The 19,244-nt window shown below is 41.6% G+C and overlaps 1 protein-coding gene across 3 annotated transcripts in view; it reads left to right on the top strand.

Annotated features, from left to right (window-relative positions):
• Positions 1–15,008, top strand: part of AP3M1 (adaptor related protein complex 3 subunit mu 1) — a 42,544-nt gene extending 27,536 nt beyond the window's left edge. For 2 of the 3 annotated variants that reach the window (XM_054034257.1, XM_054034258.1), the window contains exons 2-9: positions 568–843; positions 1,448–1,619; positions 3,353–3,490; positions 6,424–6,509; positions 7,154–7,287; positions 8,258–8,465; positions 11,061–11,205; positions 13,944–15,008. In XM_054034257.1, the coding sequence (XP_053890232.1) occupies positions 571–843; positions 1,448–1,619; positions 3,353–3,490; positions 6,424–6,509; positions 7,154–7,287; positions 8,258–8,465; positions 11,061–11,205; positions 13,944–14,044 (1,257 nt within the window). In that variant the 5' untranslated portion in view covers positions 568–570 and the 3' untranslated portion in view covers positions 14,045–15,008. Of the gene's footprint in view, positions 1–567; positions 844–1,447; positions 1,620–3,352; positions 3,491–6,423; positions 6,510–7,153; positions 7,288–8,257; positions 8,466–11,060; positions 11,206–13,943 lie in introns of those variants that run through there. The other variant, XM_054034259.1, reaches the window with a different exon arrangement.
• Positions 15,009–19,244: the final 4,236 nt, after the last annotated feature.

The raw sequence follows: 19,244 nt of genomic DNA, 5'->3' as shown, positions 1-19,244 counted from the left end.
ATACACTATAACTATATACATTTATTTAAGCAATATATAGCTCATTATTTTCAGATTCTTATTAAAGTTCATTTTTAGTATGAAACAGATGCAGAATATTTTGTTTACTAGATAACTTTCTGCTCATGATTTGTCATGAAGCATTATGATGGTAACTTGGAATTTAATTACACACGCGGCATATACGACTTATTTTTATTATACAAAACAACCTTAAATGTTTTGGATACATAAATTTGTCTTATCAAAATGTTTCACATTTACAACTAATTATTTAATAAATAAATAGATGGATTAACTGTAGTCACTGAATTAAATTGATTATTTCAGGTCAGCTTGGGAGATTTTTGTCATATGGCTGTGTGAGTAGGAACTTAAGCTCCAGTCACCTAAGTATCTTGAAAATGAAACAAGATACCAAGATGGGTAACTTTAAAAAAAAAAAAAAATTCACAGTGCATGTCGGTACAAAGCCAACACCTGAGTGAAGGGAAGGTGGGAGGAGAGGTAATGTCAATCTTCAAATCCCTTCTATCTGTATAACATGTGTGAATGTGTCTCCAACAGAAAATGATCCACAGTCTGTTTCTTATAAACTGTTCTGGTGATATATTCTTGGAGAAGCACTGGAAGAGCGTTGTCAGCCAATCTGTGTGTGATTATTTCTTTGAAGCTCAGGAGAAAGCAGCCGATGTTGAGAATGTTCCCCCTGTCATCTCAACGCCCCACCACTACCTCATCAGCATCTACCGGGAAAAAATCTTCTTTGTGTCTGTCATACAGACAGAAGTGCCACCACTCTTTGTAATTGAATTCCTGCACCGAGTAGCAGATACTTTCCAGGTCTGTCGCTGATAAATTCTTCGAATTTTCAGATTGGCCAAGTGTGTCTCTTGCACAAGTTTAAAAAGTAGTAGCAAAACTCTCTCTGTCAATATGATTTCCCCTTGTGATCTATGGTCCTTTTTTTTTTTTTTAAATCGGAGTTTTGCTTAATAAAGCACAAAGTCACAAAAGGTTTGCTTTGCTTCTTTACTTGTGGATATTAACTTGCCGTAAACATACACATCAAACAAAACAAATACTGACTTACAAAAACTTCCACCTTTTGGTAAGATTGTGTATTGTTCATGTTATACTGATGCATCAGGTGTAATAAAACTGCCTGTTACAACTGGAATTTTTGTAATACAGCTTACCATGATGCAGTTTAAAGCTACTTGACAGCTAAAATGAATAGCACTGAAGAACCTACATGGTGGTGTATTCAGAGTATTCCCTGAACTGAAAACTGAACAGTGACCAGAGACTGTACGCGTACTTGCACTGGACTCTATAATAATCCTTGCTAGCATTATTATTAGTTTGTTTTATAAGCAAAATAAACTTTAAAGTGTTTTTAATATGAATAAAAATCCTTTCCCCTTGTAATCTCTGATTTGTTTAGGATTATTTTGGAGAGTGCTCTGAGACTGCAATTAAGGACAATGTGGTTATTGTGTATGAGCTTCTAGAAGAAATGTTAGACAATGGCTTTCCATTGGCAACGGAATCAAATATCTTAAAAGAGTTGATTAAACCTCCCACAATTCTGCGCTCTGTTGTCAATTCCATCACAGGTATGATTAAAACAGATAACTAGCTTTGAAGTTTTTTAAATAAAATGAATTAACTACTCTGGGAAGATCAGTGATCAGTGGTTCAGTCAAGCTGGAAGGGCATATCGAGTGGGGTCCCACAGGGATTGGTCCTGGGTTCAGTTCTGTTCAATATCTTGATCAGTGATTTAGATAATGATATAGAAAGTATACTTCTACTTTGTGGATGATACCAAGATGGGAGGGGTTGCAGGTGTTTTGGAGGATGGGATTAAAATTCAAAATGATCTGGACAAAAACAGGAGAAATGGTCTGAAGTAAACAGGATGAAATTCAATAAGGACAAATGCCACGTACTTCACTTGGGAAGGAACACACACACACACACACACACACACACACACACACACACACACACACACACACACACACACACACACACACACACACACACACACACACACACACACACAAAACCTAGGAGGTAAGTATGAGTCAATACTGTTGCCACTGTTGCAAAAAAAGCAAACATCATTCTGGGATGTAGTAAGCAAGACATGAGAAGTAATTCTTCTGCTCTACTCCATACTGATTAGGCCTTAACTGGAGTATTGTTTCCTAGTTCTGGGTGCCACATTTTAGGAAAGATGTGGACAAATTTGAAAGTCCAGAGAAGAGCAACAAAAATGATTAAAGGTCTAGAAAACATGACCAATGAGGAAAGATTGAATAAACTGGGTTTAGTCTGGAGAAGGGAAGACTGAGAATGGACATAATAGTTTAAGTACATAAAAGATTGTTACAAGGAGGAGGGTGAAAAATTGTTCTCATTTAACCTCTGAGGATAGGACAAGAAGCAATGGATTTAAATTATAGCAAGGGAGGTTTTGGTTGGACTTTAGGAAAAACTTCCTAACTGTCAGGGTAGTTAAGCACTGGAACAAATTACCTAGGGAGGTTGTGGAATCTCAGGCCTGGTCTTCACTGGGGGGATCGATCTAAGTTAAGCAACTTCAGCTACGTGAATAACGTAGCGGAAGTCGACGTACTTACACCTACTCACCGTTGTGTCTTCACTGCGGTGAGTTGACTGCTGTCGCTCCTCCGTCAACTCTACCTGCATCTCTCACGGTGGTGGAGTACAGGAGTTGACAGGAGAGCGCTCGGGTCGATTTATCACATCTAAACTAGACGCGATAAATGGACCCCTGCTGGATCGATCGCTGCCTGCTGATCCGGCGGGTAATGTTGACATACCCTCAGTGATTGGAGGTTTTTAAGAACTGGTTAGACAAACACCTGTCCGGAATGGTCTAGTTATTTGTTCTGCCTTGAGTGCAGGGGACTGGACTAGATGACCTCTCGATGTCCCTTACAGTCCTACACATCTGTTATTCTATATTTCATGTTTGAGGTTAAGAACCATTTTTTCTATCCAAATATTGACTACGGGAAGATAAAATATTTAAATGTGCCTTAAGCGACCTGGGCTCCTCAATCACTAATGCTGCATTATTAGCACCCTAAAAGCTCCTGCTGACTCAGGTCAAATATGTAGAGGTGCAAAGAATGTGGAGTAGAACACTGTCAGAAAGGACTCTTTCAGAAAACGTGACCCTGGATAATCCAATTAAGGAAATCCTGGTGTTTATAATTTGTGGTTCCTGGGTTCATCTTATTTTGGTGCATAACTGTGGGATCTGGAACAAACCTCTTCTAATGGGTTGTTTGTGTTTGAATTGTTTGTTTCCCAGGCAGTAGCAATATGGGCGAAACACTTCCCACTGGACAGCTGTCCAACATTCCTTGGCGCAGAGCAGTGGTAAAGTACACAAACAACGAAGCCTATTTTGATGTAATTGAAGAAATAGATGCAATTATAGACAAATCAGGTAAGGTGTCATGTCAACGTAGATTTGCTTGTCAAAGGACGTTTCAACATTCTGTTTAGCAAGAATTCAAGCAGTCTAACTGGCTGCCTCTATACATAACATTTAAGTACGCTGCCCATTTGAAATACCATGCACAAATGTATTTATTTCCTCTCATAATAGCAATATGGCCTGGGCCACTTACTCAACAAGCTTTTGATTTCAAGAAGTACTCTGCATCTAGATAATTATGGCTTATCTATTGGTACCTTCTTACAGTTACTAAAAGAAACATATTTCTTGAAGGCCAAAGCTTTAAGCTGGTCTGTTATCTTTATGTCCACTGTTGTTTTATGCTAACAACTCATCCTTATATTCAAGGCTCCTCACTGTATGATCAGGACAAAAGTTGTCACTTGCCACCTCTCCAGCTTCCCCATTATCTGCCTCTGTGTAACATTGAGAGAATGCTCTTTTCCAACTAGCCAGCCAGTATGAATGCTGAAAATTAAAATCCCTTAGGGGGAGTATAGGACAGTCAGAATACCTTGATACATAACATGGATTGCACCTAACTTGCTTAATACCATCCAAAAAATGTCCTAGGTCTACCCAGTCAGTAATGGTATCACAAAATTGCCATCTGTGTTTCCATTATGGCTCCCTCTTCCAGAAAAGTCTGAGGCTATTTGAATCCAATGTCGATGCACTAGTTTGAGAGGGGTAGCCATGTTAGTCTGAATCTGTAAAAAGCAACAGAGGGTCCTGTGGCACCTTTAAGACTAACAGAAGTTTTGGGAGCATAAGCTTTCCTGGGGTAAGGTGCAAGACTTGCATCTGAAGAAGTGAGGTTCTTACCCCAGGAAAGCTTATGCTCCCAAAACTTCTGTTAGTCTTAAAGGTGCCACAGGACCCTCTGTTGCTTGTTGCACTAGTTGTGAGCAGTTCATATTTTCCCCCCTAAGATTATTTGACATCAGTTCCTCAAAGGTCTCACTTCCTTTCTTGAGAGACTCATAGGACGTTGCCTCATTTTACACACAGACTCTCAAATCATGTCTATTTGAAATGGTCTCTCTTCCCCTTCAGGCACGTCACTAAAGTAAATATTAGCCTACAGTTTCCTCTCTTCTGGCCCATTTCAAAATGAGTGAACAATAGCTTCTGCATGTTGTGTGGGTTTTTTTTTGTTTGTTTGTTTTTTCACTCCAATTAATTGTTCTGTTGTATGGCTACATAAGCCCAGAATTCAATTAAAGACCCAAGACCTTTTTGTTCTCTTGGGGCATTTAAGGCAGCAGTTGCTTGTTAGATAAGAATTCTCATGGTGTTGCCTTGTCTGTCAAGATATGACAGATGTAAGAGACTTATTTCACTAAACAATGAGAATAACCCACAACATTGCAATCTATGAAAGCCAAGGATAATCCAGGCAAGTGTTTCCTGACAAGAGTTGATCACCTGTGTGTATCACATGGTTTTTGTTTTTCTTCAGCCTCCATATACAACACTGCCCAACTTATTAGGAGTAGAATGGTATTGGGAGGAGCTTTCATGTGTGACATTACCCAGGGTACAATTTGGACAGTTGAACAGCTGATCCTATCAATTCTCCAGCCTCTGGTGCCTTTTACAGTGCTTCGCTATGAGAGCTACCACTCCTGGTCTCCTCACACACAGCTTCCAGCCAGTAAATCACTCCCAGCTATACTGTCTGAGTGCTACAGCCAGCACTTCTTGAATTACCAGCTAATTCCCAGTCCCAGACTTTGCCCAGAAACGTGCATCTTATACTGCCCAGCCCTCTCCTGGACAATACAAGCTCATCTAAAGATCATCGTTTTATTTATAGAAAATGATGTGCACAAATCCTGTTATCCCAAATGGAGTTTCCCAAGCACTTCAATCCAAACACACTAGTTTAGATAAAACAAGTTTATTAGCTACAGAAAGATAGATTTTAAGTGATTACACGTAATGAAGCATACAGGTCAGAATTGGTTACAAAGAAATAAAAAGAACACAATTGATATCTAAGCAAGCTAAGTGAATTCAAAGCAAAAGGTCTCTCTCGCACATTCTATCAGACTTACTGGCAGAATTTCTTTCAGACAGGATTCTTCCCTCAATCCAAAGCTGTTTTTGTTCCTCAGGTAGTGATTTTGCCATGGATAGAAAGAAAGAAAGAGAGAAATGATTTGGAGCGTCTGTTCCCCGTTCTTTATACTCTTTCCTTTTCTGTGAGAATCATCTCCAGCTAGAGTTCAGGAGACAGTCTATGGGGACAGGAACCTCCAGCTGTTTCTTTGCCAAGATGTTAATTTCTCACTCTCACCCTTTTTCCTGCCAAAAAATGGCCAATTAACCAGGTGATGGTCTATTTGATTTTGTTGATACCTGGCTGAGGCATCAGTTTGCCTTTTGTCACCAAGGAACTGGTTTGTGACTGCTGAGTAATAGCATAAAAAATCTTAACTTTACATACAATGTTGCCACACATTTTACCAGGACAATTATGATGATCAGCAAATTGAGTTTTCAAATGATACCTCACAAGACATGTTCCGTACAGAATTTATCAGTCTTGTAAAAGAGGTGAACATAGGATTATAGATTGTCACAATATTCTCAAACACATATTGGTCACCGCTAGGGACAGGATGCCTGTTTAGACACAGCAACGTTCAATGTAGCAAATCATATGTGATTAAGCAATAATCAACTGGGATGGGATCTGAACAATTGTTTGCTGCAGCTGATCTACCTCAGCAAGCCTTCTGTGATATATGTAACAAGAAGGATACTCTTCTGTTTGCATAGCTGGGTGCTAAACATACTGATATCTGCACCCTTGTATATGATGCATTTATGTCCTCTTTACTGCATCTCCTATTATATTTTGTTAAGCTATCCACAGTATACTAAATCATATGTCTCTCTCACTACTTTTCCAGGTTCCACAGTCTTTGCAGAAATTCAAGGTGTCATTGATTCCTGCATTAAGTTGTCAGGAATGCCTGATCTTTCTCTTTCATTCATGGTAAACCTAGCAATGCAATCAGCCATCTAACTGTAACTGTTTTGTATTGTATTTCTAGCAGAGTTATGCAAAAAAGATTGAAATGTTGCCTTCAGTCCATAGTGTACAGAGAGAAGACTCCAGCTGCTTCATGACTGAGCAGAATGCTCTTATGTAGTCTTCAGCCACTTTATCCATTTTGAATAGTGCATGAAACTTTGCATTGCTGTCACTGCTAGCCACATTGTTCAGTAATTAGTAATGGGGATGTAGAGCCTTTTGTCCCTAGGTCAGCAGTAACTGACAGCTGCCATTATCTGATTGTGGTTCGGAGTCCTAACAATAGGTGGTCACATCAAAACCAGCTCTCAGTTGGCTTCCTTGTTGGCAGCCTCAGCACAGAGGGCAAAGGAGTGAATGTACCTGGAGATTAAATTGGCTTCTCTCACTTAAAGCCAATCCCTACAAGTCACAGCTTAGGCACCTTGAGGGGGAACTGGCATTTCTACTGTCAGGCTGTACCTGGTCTGATGATCAGGACTGTCAATCTAGCACTTCTCTGCAGCAGCAAAGCTAGAATGCAGGGGGTGAGGAAGGAATAAACCAACTGATATCAAACCTTCAACAGATGTGGGAGAAGCTTATATCTGTCTCACTTCCTGTAGAACCCGAGGCTTCTGGATGACGTCAGTTTCCATCCCTGTATTCGGTTCAAGCGTTGGGAGTCTGAAAGAGTGCTCTCATTTATTCCTCCAGATGGCAACTTCAGACTGATATCCTACCGTGTGAGCTCCCAAAAGTAAGTTTGTGTTAGCTACCCAGTCTTCACTTGGGACTTGTCCGCACAGTGCGTTCGCCCAGGCGAGAGGGGAGCAAATTCTAGTGTGGACTAGGATGTTGGCCACTAAATTGCCTGTGAAGACCCTGCTGGCATGCACTAAAAGTTTCAAACAGGATTAAGTAGTGTGCCCTGGGGAACTTTTATTACACACCAACCGACGCCATATGAGCCATTTAGAGCGCACCATGGTCGTGCACACTGGACTGTACAACCCACTCATGTGGGCTAATGCACCCTGTAAACAAGCCTTGGAATAATCTCATGAACATCTCAATTTGCTCTGACTCATGATTTAATGACTGGAATTCTCATTATTGCTAAATGCATGTTCATGGGTAGCTGTCTGAGATTTATTTAATCTGATGCTCTGTCAGTTTTTCTAACATAAAACCGTGCTTGGCAGAGATGCTGATATCATCTCAGCTGTGATTGTTCAACTGGGCAGATCACTAGCTTGTAACGGAACATTTAACTCCTGATGTTTCCATTGCTAGAAGCTGCTCTGTAATTAAGATGCTATCTCTCTGTAGTACATTGATCTTCACTGGCTTTAAAAAACCTCCACTAAACTGCAATTATCTTCAAGCTTAGTTTCATTTTAATGTAAGCAAAAGTGAGAATGTGTCCAATCAGAGTGTTTGTAAGTACCTTTTTGTATTAATTGTTGTTATAAAACTGTTGACCACCAATAGAACTTGCTATTGCATTACAAACCACTAACTTAAGGACTTTGATTTTTTTTTCCCCTGTTTGGATCTTTTTTTAGGAGAGTATTACTTTCTACTTTCAAGAGAAATTAGTTTTGATTTATCCTGCCAACACCATGATGGATATAAGACTCCTTTGCAAACTGTACTTTTATTTCCCCTAATTTATCTGAAGTAGTCTTTTCTGCTAAGTGCATTTAATTCCCAGTTTCTGTCTTCAGCTTGGTAGCAATTCCTGTGTATGTGAAACACATAATCAGTTTTAAGGAGAACAGCTCTTCAGGGAGATTCGATGTTACAATTGGACCTAAACAGAATATGGGGAAGACAGTGGAAGGAGTCATTGTGACGGTTCATATGCCAAAAGCTGTACTAAACATGAACCTTACTTCCACACAAGGCAGCTATACATTTGATCCCGTCCTTAAAGTAAGTCTTGAGCTGTTTATTTCTGTCTTTAAATTCAATGCAGACAAAATTAAAGAAATCAAGAGAAAGCTTCATACTCTAGAGCAGAGGTTCTCAAACTGTGGTCTGCAGACCACCAGTGGTCCACAAGCTCCATTCAGGTGGTCCACGGATAGTTCCCTCTAAAGTGTGTGCCTGGGTGGCCGCACATGAGACTGTGAAGGGCCACCCACCTAATTAGTGGAGCTGCTCAGGCGTGGCTCCACTAATTAGGTGCCTGGACCCTGGAGAAGGTGAGGTGGTGGCCTTGGGAATAGGAGGTAGGTGGGAGAGGGCAGAGGGGTAAGAAGAAGGGGTGGAGGGAATTTGGGACATGCAGGGCTGCAGTGGCCAGAGAAAGAAGCAACTTTCCCCAGCTCCAGCACTGCAGCTGCCAGGAAGAAATGGTCATCCTTCCCAGCCTTAGCTCTCTAGTGGGGGAGAGACCCCCTCCTTCCCAGCCCCAGCAGTGGAGAGAGGGCACATCCATTGCAATAGAAAGGTAAGACTACTGATATCAAAATGTGAGTTGTGTGCTTTTATTTGTAGAACAAAAAAAGTTAATTAAGGTGTTTTTTTTAATATATAGCGCTTTTATCCAAAGCGCTTTACAATAGTTAGCTAACAGTACAAACAATATTTGGAAAGATCATTAAGTGGTCCGCCGAGACCCTCAGCAATTTTCAAGTGGTCCATGGAAAAAAAAAGTTTGAGAACCACTGCTCTTGAGTGCTTTGCGTACCAGAGCAAAAATCTAAACTTAACCATTCAGTATAGTTTGACAATCTAAAAAACTGCTGTTTTTATCTTTTTTTTTTTTTTTTTTTTTTTTTTTTTTTCTCCCTGGTCAATTTTAAAGGGCCACAGTCACCTTTGAAACAACATTTTGTACCTGTGTTGTTAGCATAACCCTAAAAGGGACTACAGAAACACACACTTTGTTTAATGCATGTCAGCACTTTGTCAATTTCATTTATGGTGCATGCCCTTCCCCTAAGCTCTGTGAGAAGACATTTACTTGTAACTGCTGCAGCAGAACTTTAAACTCAGACAGCAAGTAGCAGGCTGGTATAAGCTGCAACAGGCAAAATAGCCAGCAAGTAGCAGAATAGGGAGTGGATTTGGGTATGTTTGCTATTGCTCTCACACCACCCAAAAAATCATTGTAAACAAACAGGGAGTGGAATGGAAAACAGTTGACCTATAATTTTGCTTCTCTGAATATATCATTCCAACGTAATTCTAACTCATGCCTCTTGCATATGGGAGTTGACACCCAGAACTCTTAAAGTTTTCTTTGAACCTTAAGAGCAATTTTAGCAGGATGGGATTTGGGCCAAGTCCCACTACTGTATGTTTCATGTCAGGTTGAGGTTGCTGCTGCCCCAGGAAGTTGCCAGTGAGCTCTTCATTTGAGCACGAAGCAACAGTTCCTCAAAGAAATAGACTGATTCAATAATTTATTTTCATTTTTAAATCAAAAAGCAAACCGAGCCCAAGGCAGATAAACCTACCAGAACTTTGCCCCAGGTGAGAGGGAAGGTGGGCAAAGGAGCAAATAGCCCCAAAACACAAACAAAACCTACTTACACATCCAGCTTCTGGTTCTTCTTCAGTTGGTAAAATCATGCAAATGATCAGTGTCTTTCTACCCTCATTCAGGAAAACTCATTTGGGAAGAGGCAAAATAAAAAGTAGGAAAGAACATAGAAAATCTTGCTGTCTCCCCCCACTTAATGTAGCGAGAGCGCTCCCCCCTCCCCCAGTGTAACTCCTTGTGTATTAGTACAGAGATGTGTGAAATTGTGTCCCAACGACTGTGTATGGCTTGGAACCAAAACTCGATTTACCTTAATCATTAGTCTGCTGGACTTTACCTCGCCTGTCATGCACCACAGGGTACTTGATGTGCCCTGGTAGAACCAGGCAAGCACACATTGTGTCCATTCCTACCTCCTGTTGAGTTCAATGTATGATCAGGCTACAGTTGCAAAACCCTGTTCCTACAGTTCTGCTGACTTGCATCTGATGCCTTTTGCCAGCATGGTTTGTCCTGTTAATTTTGGTACATTAAAAGCTTTAATGGAACAGAGAGAAGGGCCAAATGGGAGCTTTTGTACCAATCTTTCCTACTAAAAAAGTAACTGTCACCTGAAACAATTGAACCTTTTAAAGCCCTGGTTATGCAGATGGTCTTCTAACTGCAAATCCCTCCTCTTCCATCTCTCTGCTCCTCTTTCTTCTCTCCACCCCCCCAACTCTCTCCTACCCAGCTACCTGCTAGCTTTATTCTGCTTCCTCTCCTCACTCATGTCCTGTTGACTTACCTGAGTTATTTATCAAGAACCATTGCTAAGGAAACGGGTCCCATTAAGGTCATTGCCTTCCTGCTGCCAGATAAGAGCAGGTAGGCAGGTTCGCTTTGGATTTAATCCAGGCAAGGTTCCTGACCAGACCTGGTGTCTAGCTGCCAGAACTTTTCTACAGACTAGCTGCCCTGCCCAACCCACAAACTAGCAGCTGGATATTAACTTGACAAAATATTTCCTAAAATCCACTTTTTTTTTTTTTTTTTAGGTGTTAACTTGGGACATTGGCAAAATTACCCCTCAAAAGCTACCAAATCTTAAGGGCATAGTGAATCTACAATCTGGAGCCCCCAAGCCAGAGGAGAATCCCAGCCTAAACGTTCAGTTTAAGATACAACAACTAGCTATTTCAGGTGAGATGGCTGCATTAACCAGAACTAATATGGTTGGAGGAGGTAGGGGAATTGTAGGAATAGGGGTCTCCTAACATTGAATTGGACCTAGGGACTCTGTAGAACATAGAGCAGAGTTCACTTCAAACAGATTAAGTTACCTTGAAACACTAACAGTTTCATCTTGCAAGTAGAAGATTGTGAAATCTTGATGATTTGGATCATTTCTCATGGCCTTTCCAGGGCAAAATAATGGGTATTTCACAGGCTTCTTCCTGGAACATGCAAGAACTTATCTGATGTAGGGCAAGGAAGAGGTTTAGTGTGTGGGGGGGGGGGAGGGGGAAGGGGGGGAGGGAGATGTCCCCCACACGCAGTATGGCTTTCCTTAATTCTTTGACTTCTGTGGGCCTAGCACAGGAAAAACCCATCCTGATTATCAGTGACAATTTTATTTTGGGAATTTTTTTCTCCTCCTAACTCTGAAAGCTCTTAACAGCCTAACTCCTCTAGTTTCAGAGCATGAAATCAAACCTGAAGGTTAGTGTTAATGCAACCATGGACTTGAGAAATTAAGCCTATAGGCCCCAGTCCTGCAAACAGACACAATCTATGTGAATACCATTGAAACCAATTGGATTTGTGTAAAGTTACTCACATAAGCAAGTGTTTGTAGAAACAGGCCTTAAACCTCAACTCAGGCACATTCTACGTATTTGATTATACACTTGCAGAAAATATTGCTTAGAACCTAATCAGGTGGGAGCGAGGATCAGTGAGGGCAATGGATTAGTGAGGCAGAAGACAGTGTTAATATAAGCACCTTCTCACTGGGGAGGTTCCAGAATGCTGTGGTGATCAGGTGTGTGGCAAATGACCAAACCTGGCATCTCAGGCACAGCCTCTGGAGCTGCAGTGCAGGTGAGGAGGCCACTCACCTACTGAAACACTGTTCAACTTGCGCTGGCCTATCCAGAGGAGTTTCTAGATTCCACATTGCTGACCCCGAAGCTTATTGAATGGCTGAAATTTGTGTTGCCAACCGAAGCTCTTTTGAAACACACCAGTGTTCCCTCTCTATAAAGAGCTTTTTTTTCCATCTCTTGTACCTGTGCTAACATGCATTTGCTAATGACAGCATGCTGTATAGTGCTTATGCAAATATCTAGAGACTTGAACAAATCAGAATTAATGGCCTCAGTTTTAAGGGAAGACTTTCAAAAAGGTGGGATTAACTTCAGCTAGCAGACAAAGGCATAGCAAAAACCAGTTGGAATACAGCAACTCCTCATTTAGTCATCCCAGTTAACATTGTTACGTGCTGATCAATTAGGGAACATGCTCGTTTAAAGTTGTGCAATGCCCCGTTATAACGTTGTTTGGCAGCCGCCTGCTTTGTCCACTGCTTGCAGAAAGAGCAGCCCGTTGGAGCTAGCTGGTGGGGGCTTGGAACCAGGGTGGACCAGCAGCCCCATATCAGCTCCCTGCTCCCATAAGTTCCCTGTGCAGCAGCCGCCCAGCAGGCTACCAATTGCCGGTAGTTCAGCTGTCCCTCTCCCCACTGCCATGTGCTGCTCCTGTCCTCTGCCTTGGAGCTGCTCCCAGGAGCCTCCTGCTTGCTGTGCATGGGAGGGGGCAAGAGGGGGGCTAATGTCAGGGTGTCCCCCTCCCCTTGCTCCTGCCCCCCACTTACCCCTTCTCCATATAGAGCAGGGTGGGGACAGGACAGGCCTCAGGATGGAGAGAGCTTGCTGGCCACAGCTGCTGTCTCAACTTCCTGATCTTTTTAAAGGCAATGTACTTAGAGTGGTGTCCACGTACTTAAAGGGGCAATGCACATCTGTCTCCTCTCCCTCCATTTGTGCTGCCTTGTAGAGTGTGAGGCTACATTAACAACAATGCGTTAACCCTTGAGGGCTCAGCCTAATGCTAGTTCAGCGTTTAACAGTAAGGCATTCCCTGGGAAATATCCCACCCTCTGACTTCACCACCTCAACCAAGCTTCACAATCATCATTGCTGTGTACAGTATTAAATTGTTTAAAACTTTTTTATATATATAATATATATTACATAGTTTGGCTGGTGAGGGAAAAGAAATCCCTGGAACTGAACCTAACCCCCTCCTCCCCCATTTACATTAATTCTTATGGGGAAATTGGATTCGCTTAACATCATTTCACTTAGTCACATTTTCAAGGAACGTAACTACAACGTTAAGCGAGAAGTTGCTGTACCCAGATTGGAAATGAGTGCAAACTTATAACCGTGAAGATAACTAACTACTGGTGGAGTTGACCAGGGCTGCAGTAGTTTTCCATTGTTTAAAGCAAGAGTGGATGTCTTTGTAAAAGCTCTGCTCTAGTCCAATTGCCTATTTGGCTTAGAGTGGGAATTATGTGTAGCATATTGTACGGCATATGCTATGCAGCAGGTCAGAATGGATCAGTGATCCTTACCCTTCTGTGTACCAGGATCTCTCTCTCTCTCTCTCACTTAGCAATATAGGAGAGATGGGGTGGCCACACTGCCAGGTTAAGAACCCCTAGACTAGAGGATTACAGTCATCCCTTCTGGCATAAAAATCAGCTGAGAAAGGGGGGGTAGAAGAGAAACCAATTCAACCTGAACAGTAGTGCTTGCTAGGTGGAAGAACTAAACTCCTCTGCACAGGGCATTTCCAAAGCAGATTATCCAGGCTTCAAGGGGAGGGGCGTGTGAAAATGTAAACTCTTGTTCTTCATGTTCCCCTTTGTGTAGGATTGAAAGTAAATCGCCTTGACATGTTTGGAGAGAAATACAAGCCTTTTAAAGGTGTCAAGTACATCACAAAAGCAGGAAAATTCCAAGTCCGGACATGAGAAGATGCTCTATTTGCCAGAGCAAGTAGTACTATTTTTTTTTTTCCTTCAGATTTGGAAATTGTGACCACTTAGTGACGTATGTTGCTATTAGGTGCCAATTGAGTAATTATGCACACTAATTAATTTGGGATCAAAGCATTTCTATTCACAGCAGCTATTCAAATTAAAGTATAGTCTGTTTTTTCATAAACATGGCTTTAAACTAGGTTGATTTTTTTCTAACTTTCAATAAATTATTTTGAACAAGGATTGTTTGAGGATTGGGTGGTTCGCAGAATGCCACTAACACACTGCCAAATAAGATACCAAAGCCAAGCTTGCAGGTGGTGAAGCACACTGGCAAAGGCCAGGCAACCCAGCAGGACCCTCTTGTGATGGCAGGCCTTACTGCCGCAGGGTGAGAGAATACTACACTTTCTCAGAGCCTGCCACAAGTTACCATTTCACAGTGCAGCATGATACCACTTCAGAACTAGAATGCAGCAGAGAGAATGGGTAGGCTTCCAGGTGAGCATGGGACATGTCAAATTTGTCGCTTGCCTTGAGAGCCTTTCTGATGAACAGAAAAAGCTTTTGCTCCTGTTTACAAGATACTGCCTTAGGAAGTGTTTGCCTTACTCAGCTTTCATTTGTGCCACCAAGAGATGGAGCTGATAAAATAACTTTCTGCATCCAAACTTGGGAGTGATTGTTGCTTCAATATTCCACTTTCTTTCCACTTCTCACCTTACTTTGTATTTTTTTACAAATTACAGTTGCAGAGAGGAAGATCTATTTTTATGTAAAGCCTCAGCTTTGATTTAGAGGTACTTCCTCTTTGAAGCAAATGCCACCAGACATGTGTGCCATGTGTACATTGGAGTGTAGCTTTTAGGTAGCACAGTAGACAATGTAAAATGTACTTAAAGGTTGTATGCTTTATTGTAATTAATTAAAATAAAAGGGAACTCTGTTGCAAATATCTCTGCTTGTAAAATGTGTGTTTTTTGCTCATGACCTGCATCTCTAATGCTCTGGCAAATAGCACATGAAGCTTTTGTTATACAAACAAAGCAACCACCAGTTACAGCTACCCTTACCACCTTGCTCACACCTCCAGTGATAAGGAATAAGTACCACCACCTAACAGGACATGGAGGTGATGAGCCAGTCACTTCATTTAGCTTTGCTGCTTAAAAAATACTGAAATGTATAACTGTCAGTCACCTTCCTAGCGCTAACCACTGGGTCTTTTCTAAAGCTGAGAACAAAACAACTTATTAGGCACTGGCATTGTCCAAATGTGCCATGAAATAGACTGAGGTCCAACATTGTCTCATTTGTTAGGAGCAAGGAATCGGGACACTGCAGTTCATGTCCCTACTTCGCCATTGACTTTGCTGCCTGACTTGTGCCTATTTATCTGTAACAGGGGTAAGTAGGTATTAAGATCTGACCTGAGAGGAAAAGATTAAGCAAAGGTCTGCAGCCAATACTTTCAAACCTGGATAGCAAAACTAGCTTTCTTAATTCTTATTTAAGCACTTGAGAAACAACCAAAACAAAGCTTGAGTGAGAATCTCCAGTTTCCATTGACATTAGTGCAAGTTGTAGATTTTCAGACAAGCTGAACACCTGGCTAATTTTATTTAGGATGAAGCTTAACTTTTGGTATCTAGGCTTATATTTAGACCATTTAATCATCTTCTAGGTACAACCAATGTTGAAATCAGTATTCTGAGGGAGACAGAGTAATAACTACCTTTCAACCAATGAGGAATTAAATATTAACATATGCATGTTCAATGAGAACAGGTGCTATCATTAATGATCTGGAGGATGGCGTGGACTGCACCCTCAACAAGTTTGCAGATGACACTAAACTGGGAGGAGTGGTAGATAAACTGGAGGGTAGGGATAGCATACAGAGGGACCTAGACAAATTAGAGGATGGGGCCAAAAGAAATCTGAGATTCAACCAGGACAATGCAGAGTCCTGCACTTAGGACAGAAGAATCCCATGCACTGCTATAGACTAGGGACAGAGCAGCTAGGCAGCAGTTCTGCAGAAAAGGACCTAGGGATTACAGTGGACGAGAAGCTGGATATGAGTCAAGCATGCCCTTGTTGCTAAGAAGGCTAATGGCATTTTGGACTGTATAAGTGGGGGATTGCCAGCAGATTGAGGGATGTGCTCTCATCTGGAGTACTGTCCAGTTTTGGGCCCCACACTACAAGAAAGATGTGGAAAAATTCATAGATTCATAGACTCTAGGACTGGAAGGGACCTCGAGAGATCGAGTCCAGTCCCCTGCCCTCATGGCAGGACCAAATACTGTCTAGACCCTCCCTGATAGACATCTATCTAACCTACTCTTAAATATCTCCAGAGATGGAGATTACACAACTTCCCTAGGCAATTTATTCCAGTGTTTAACCACCCTGACAGTTTGGAACTTTTTCCTAATGTCCAACCTAAACCTCCCTTGCTGCAGTTTAAGCTAATTACTTCTTGTTTCATCCTTAGAAGCTAAGATGAACAAGTTTTCTCCCTCCTCCTTATGACACCCTTTTAGATACCTGAAAACTGCTATCATGTCCCCTCTGTCTTCTCTTTTCCAAACTAAACAAACCCAATTCTTTCAGCCTTCCTACATAAGTCTTGTTCTCTAGACCTTTAATCATTCTTGTTGCTCTTCGCTGGACCCTCTCCACTTTCTCCACATATTTCTTGAAATGCGGTGCCCAGAACTGGACACACTACTCCAGTTGAGGTCTAACCAGCGCAGAGTAGAGCGGAAGAATGACTTCGTGTCTTGCTCACAACACACCTGTTAATGCATCCCAGAATCACGTTTGCTTTTTTTTTTTGCAAAGGCATCACATTGTTGACTCGTATTTAGCTTGTGGTCCACTATAACCCCTAGATCCCTTTCTGCCATACTCCTGCCTAGACAGTCTCTTCCCATTCTGTATGTATGAAACTGATTGTTCCTTCCTAAGTGAAGTACTTTGCATTTGTCTTCATTAAACTTCATCCTGTTTACCTCAGACCATTTGTCCAGATCATTTTGAATTTTGACCCTATCCTCCAAAGCAGTTGCAATCCCTCCCCGTTTGGTATCAGCTGCAAACTTAATAAGCATACTTTCTATGCCAATATCTAAGTCGTTGATGAAGATATTGAACAGAGCTGGTCCTAAAACTGACCCCTGCAGAATCCCACTCATACCTTTCCAGCAGGATTGGGAATCAATAACTACCCTCTGAGTACAGTTATCCAGCCAGTTATACACCCACCTTATAGTAGCCCCATCTAAGTTATATTTGCCTAGTTTATAGATAATATCATGTGAGACTATCAAATGCCTTACTAAAGTCTTGAGGTCTTTAAACCACGATTTGAGGACTTCAATAACTCAAACATAGGTTAGGGATTTTGTTACAGGAGTGGGTGGGTGAGATTCTGTGGCCTACATTGTGCAGGAGGTCAGACTAGATCATAATGGTCCATTCTGACCTTAAGTCTATGAGTCTATACCACATCCACCGCTTCTCCCTTATCCACAAGGCTCGTCATCCTATCAAAGAAAGCTATCAGATTGGTTTGACATGATTTGTTCTTTACAAATCCATGCTGACTATTCCTTATCACCTTCCAAATGTTTGCAGATGATTTCCTTAATTACTTGCTCCATTATCTTCCCTGGCACAGAAGTTAAACTAACTGGTCTGTAGTTTGCTGCGTTGTTTTTATTTCCCTTTTTATAGATGGGCACTATGTTTGCCCTTTTCCAGTCTTCTGGAATCTCTCCTGTCTCCCATGATTTTCCAAAGATAATAGCTAGAGGTTCAGATATCTCCTTGAGTATTCTAGGATGCATTTCATCAGGCCCTGGTGACATGCAGGCATCTAACTTTTCTAAGAGATTTTTAACTTTTTTTTTAATCTTACCTTCTAAACCTACCCCCTTCCCATTAGCATTCAGTAGGTTAGGCATTCGTTCAGACTTCTCGGTGAAGACTGCAACAAAGAAATCATTAAGCATCTCTGCCATTTCCAAGTTTCCTGTTACTGTTTCTCCCTCCTCCCTGAGCAGTGGGCCTACCCTGTCTCTGGTCTTCCTCTTGCTGCTAATGTATTGATAAGTCGTCTTGTTTCCCTTTATTCCTGTAGCTAGTTGGAGCTCATTTTGTGCCTTTGCCTTTCTAATCTTGCCCATATATTCCTGTGTTGTTTGCCTATATTCATCCATTTTTTATATGACTCCTTTTTATTTTTTAGATCATGCAAGATCTCATGGTTAAGCCAAGGTGGTTTTTTGACACATTTTCCATATTTCCTACTCAGTGGAATAGCTTGCTTTTGGGCCCTTAAGTGCCCTTTGAAAAACTGCCAACTCTCCTCAGTTGTTTTTCCCGTCAGTCTTGATTCCCATGGGATCTTACCTATCAGCTCTTTGAGCTTACTAAAATCCACCTTCCTGAAATCCATTGTCTCTATTTTGCTGTACTCACTTCAATCCTTCCTTAGAATTGTGAACTCTGATTTCATGATCACTTTCACCCAAGCTACCTTCCACTTTCAAATTCTCAATGAGTTCCTCCCTATTTGTTAAAATCAAATCTAGAACAACTTCCTCCCCAGTAGCTTTTTCAACCTTCTGAAATAAAAAGTCTGTAATGCAGTCCAAGAACTTATTGGATAGTCTGTGCCCTATGTTATTTTCCCAACATAGCTGGATAGTTGAAGTCCCCCATCACCACCAGATCTTGGGCTTTGGATGATTGTGTTGTTTAAAAAAAGCTACATCCTCCTCTTCCACCTGGTTAGGTGGCCTATAGTAGACCCCTAGGATGACATCACCCTTGTTTTTTACCCCTTTTAGCCTAACCCAGATGTTGAGATAAGTTCCTGTCTGCATCCTGTAAAACTTGCCCATACCGGTATTGCCCTGGCCTCTTCTTTTGTCATTCAGTGTTGCATGCATTCTATAGCAATATGCATTTCCTCACCTTTTGGGGGCGAAGCCAGACTTTGAGGCACCTGCTCCCCTACTTGGTGTAAACTTTGCTTGTGCCAATCAGAAATGAACACAAACAGGTTTTGGGCCCTGTCCCCTATGACACTTCTATGATGTCATAGTTGGTACTTTATGGGCTGCCTGCCATGTGCAGGCAAGGAGAGGAGAAAGAAAAACAAATCCTGTGTACACCC

Source organism: Malaclemys terrapin, chromosome 7 (assembly GCF_027887155.1).
Source record: "Malaclemys terrapin pileata isolate rMalTer1 chromosome 7, rMalTer1.hap1, whole genome shotgun sequence".
NCBI lineage: Eukaryota > Metazoa > Chordata > Testudines > Emydidae > Malaclemys > Malaclemys terrapin.
The sequence above is the reverse complement of the archived record's forward strand: the minus strand, read 5'-3'. Positions and strand labels throughout refer to the sequence as shown.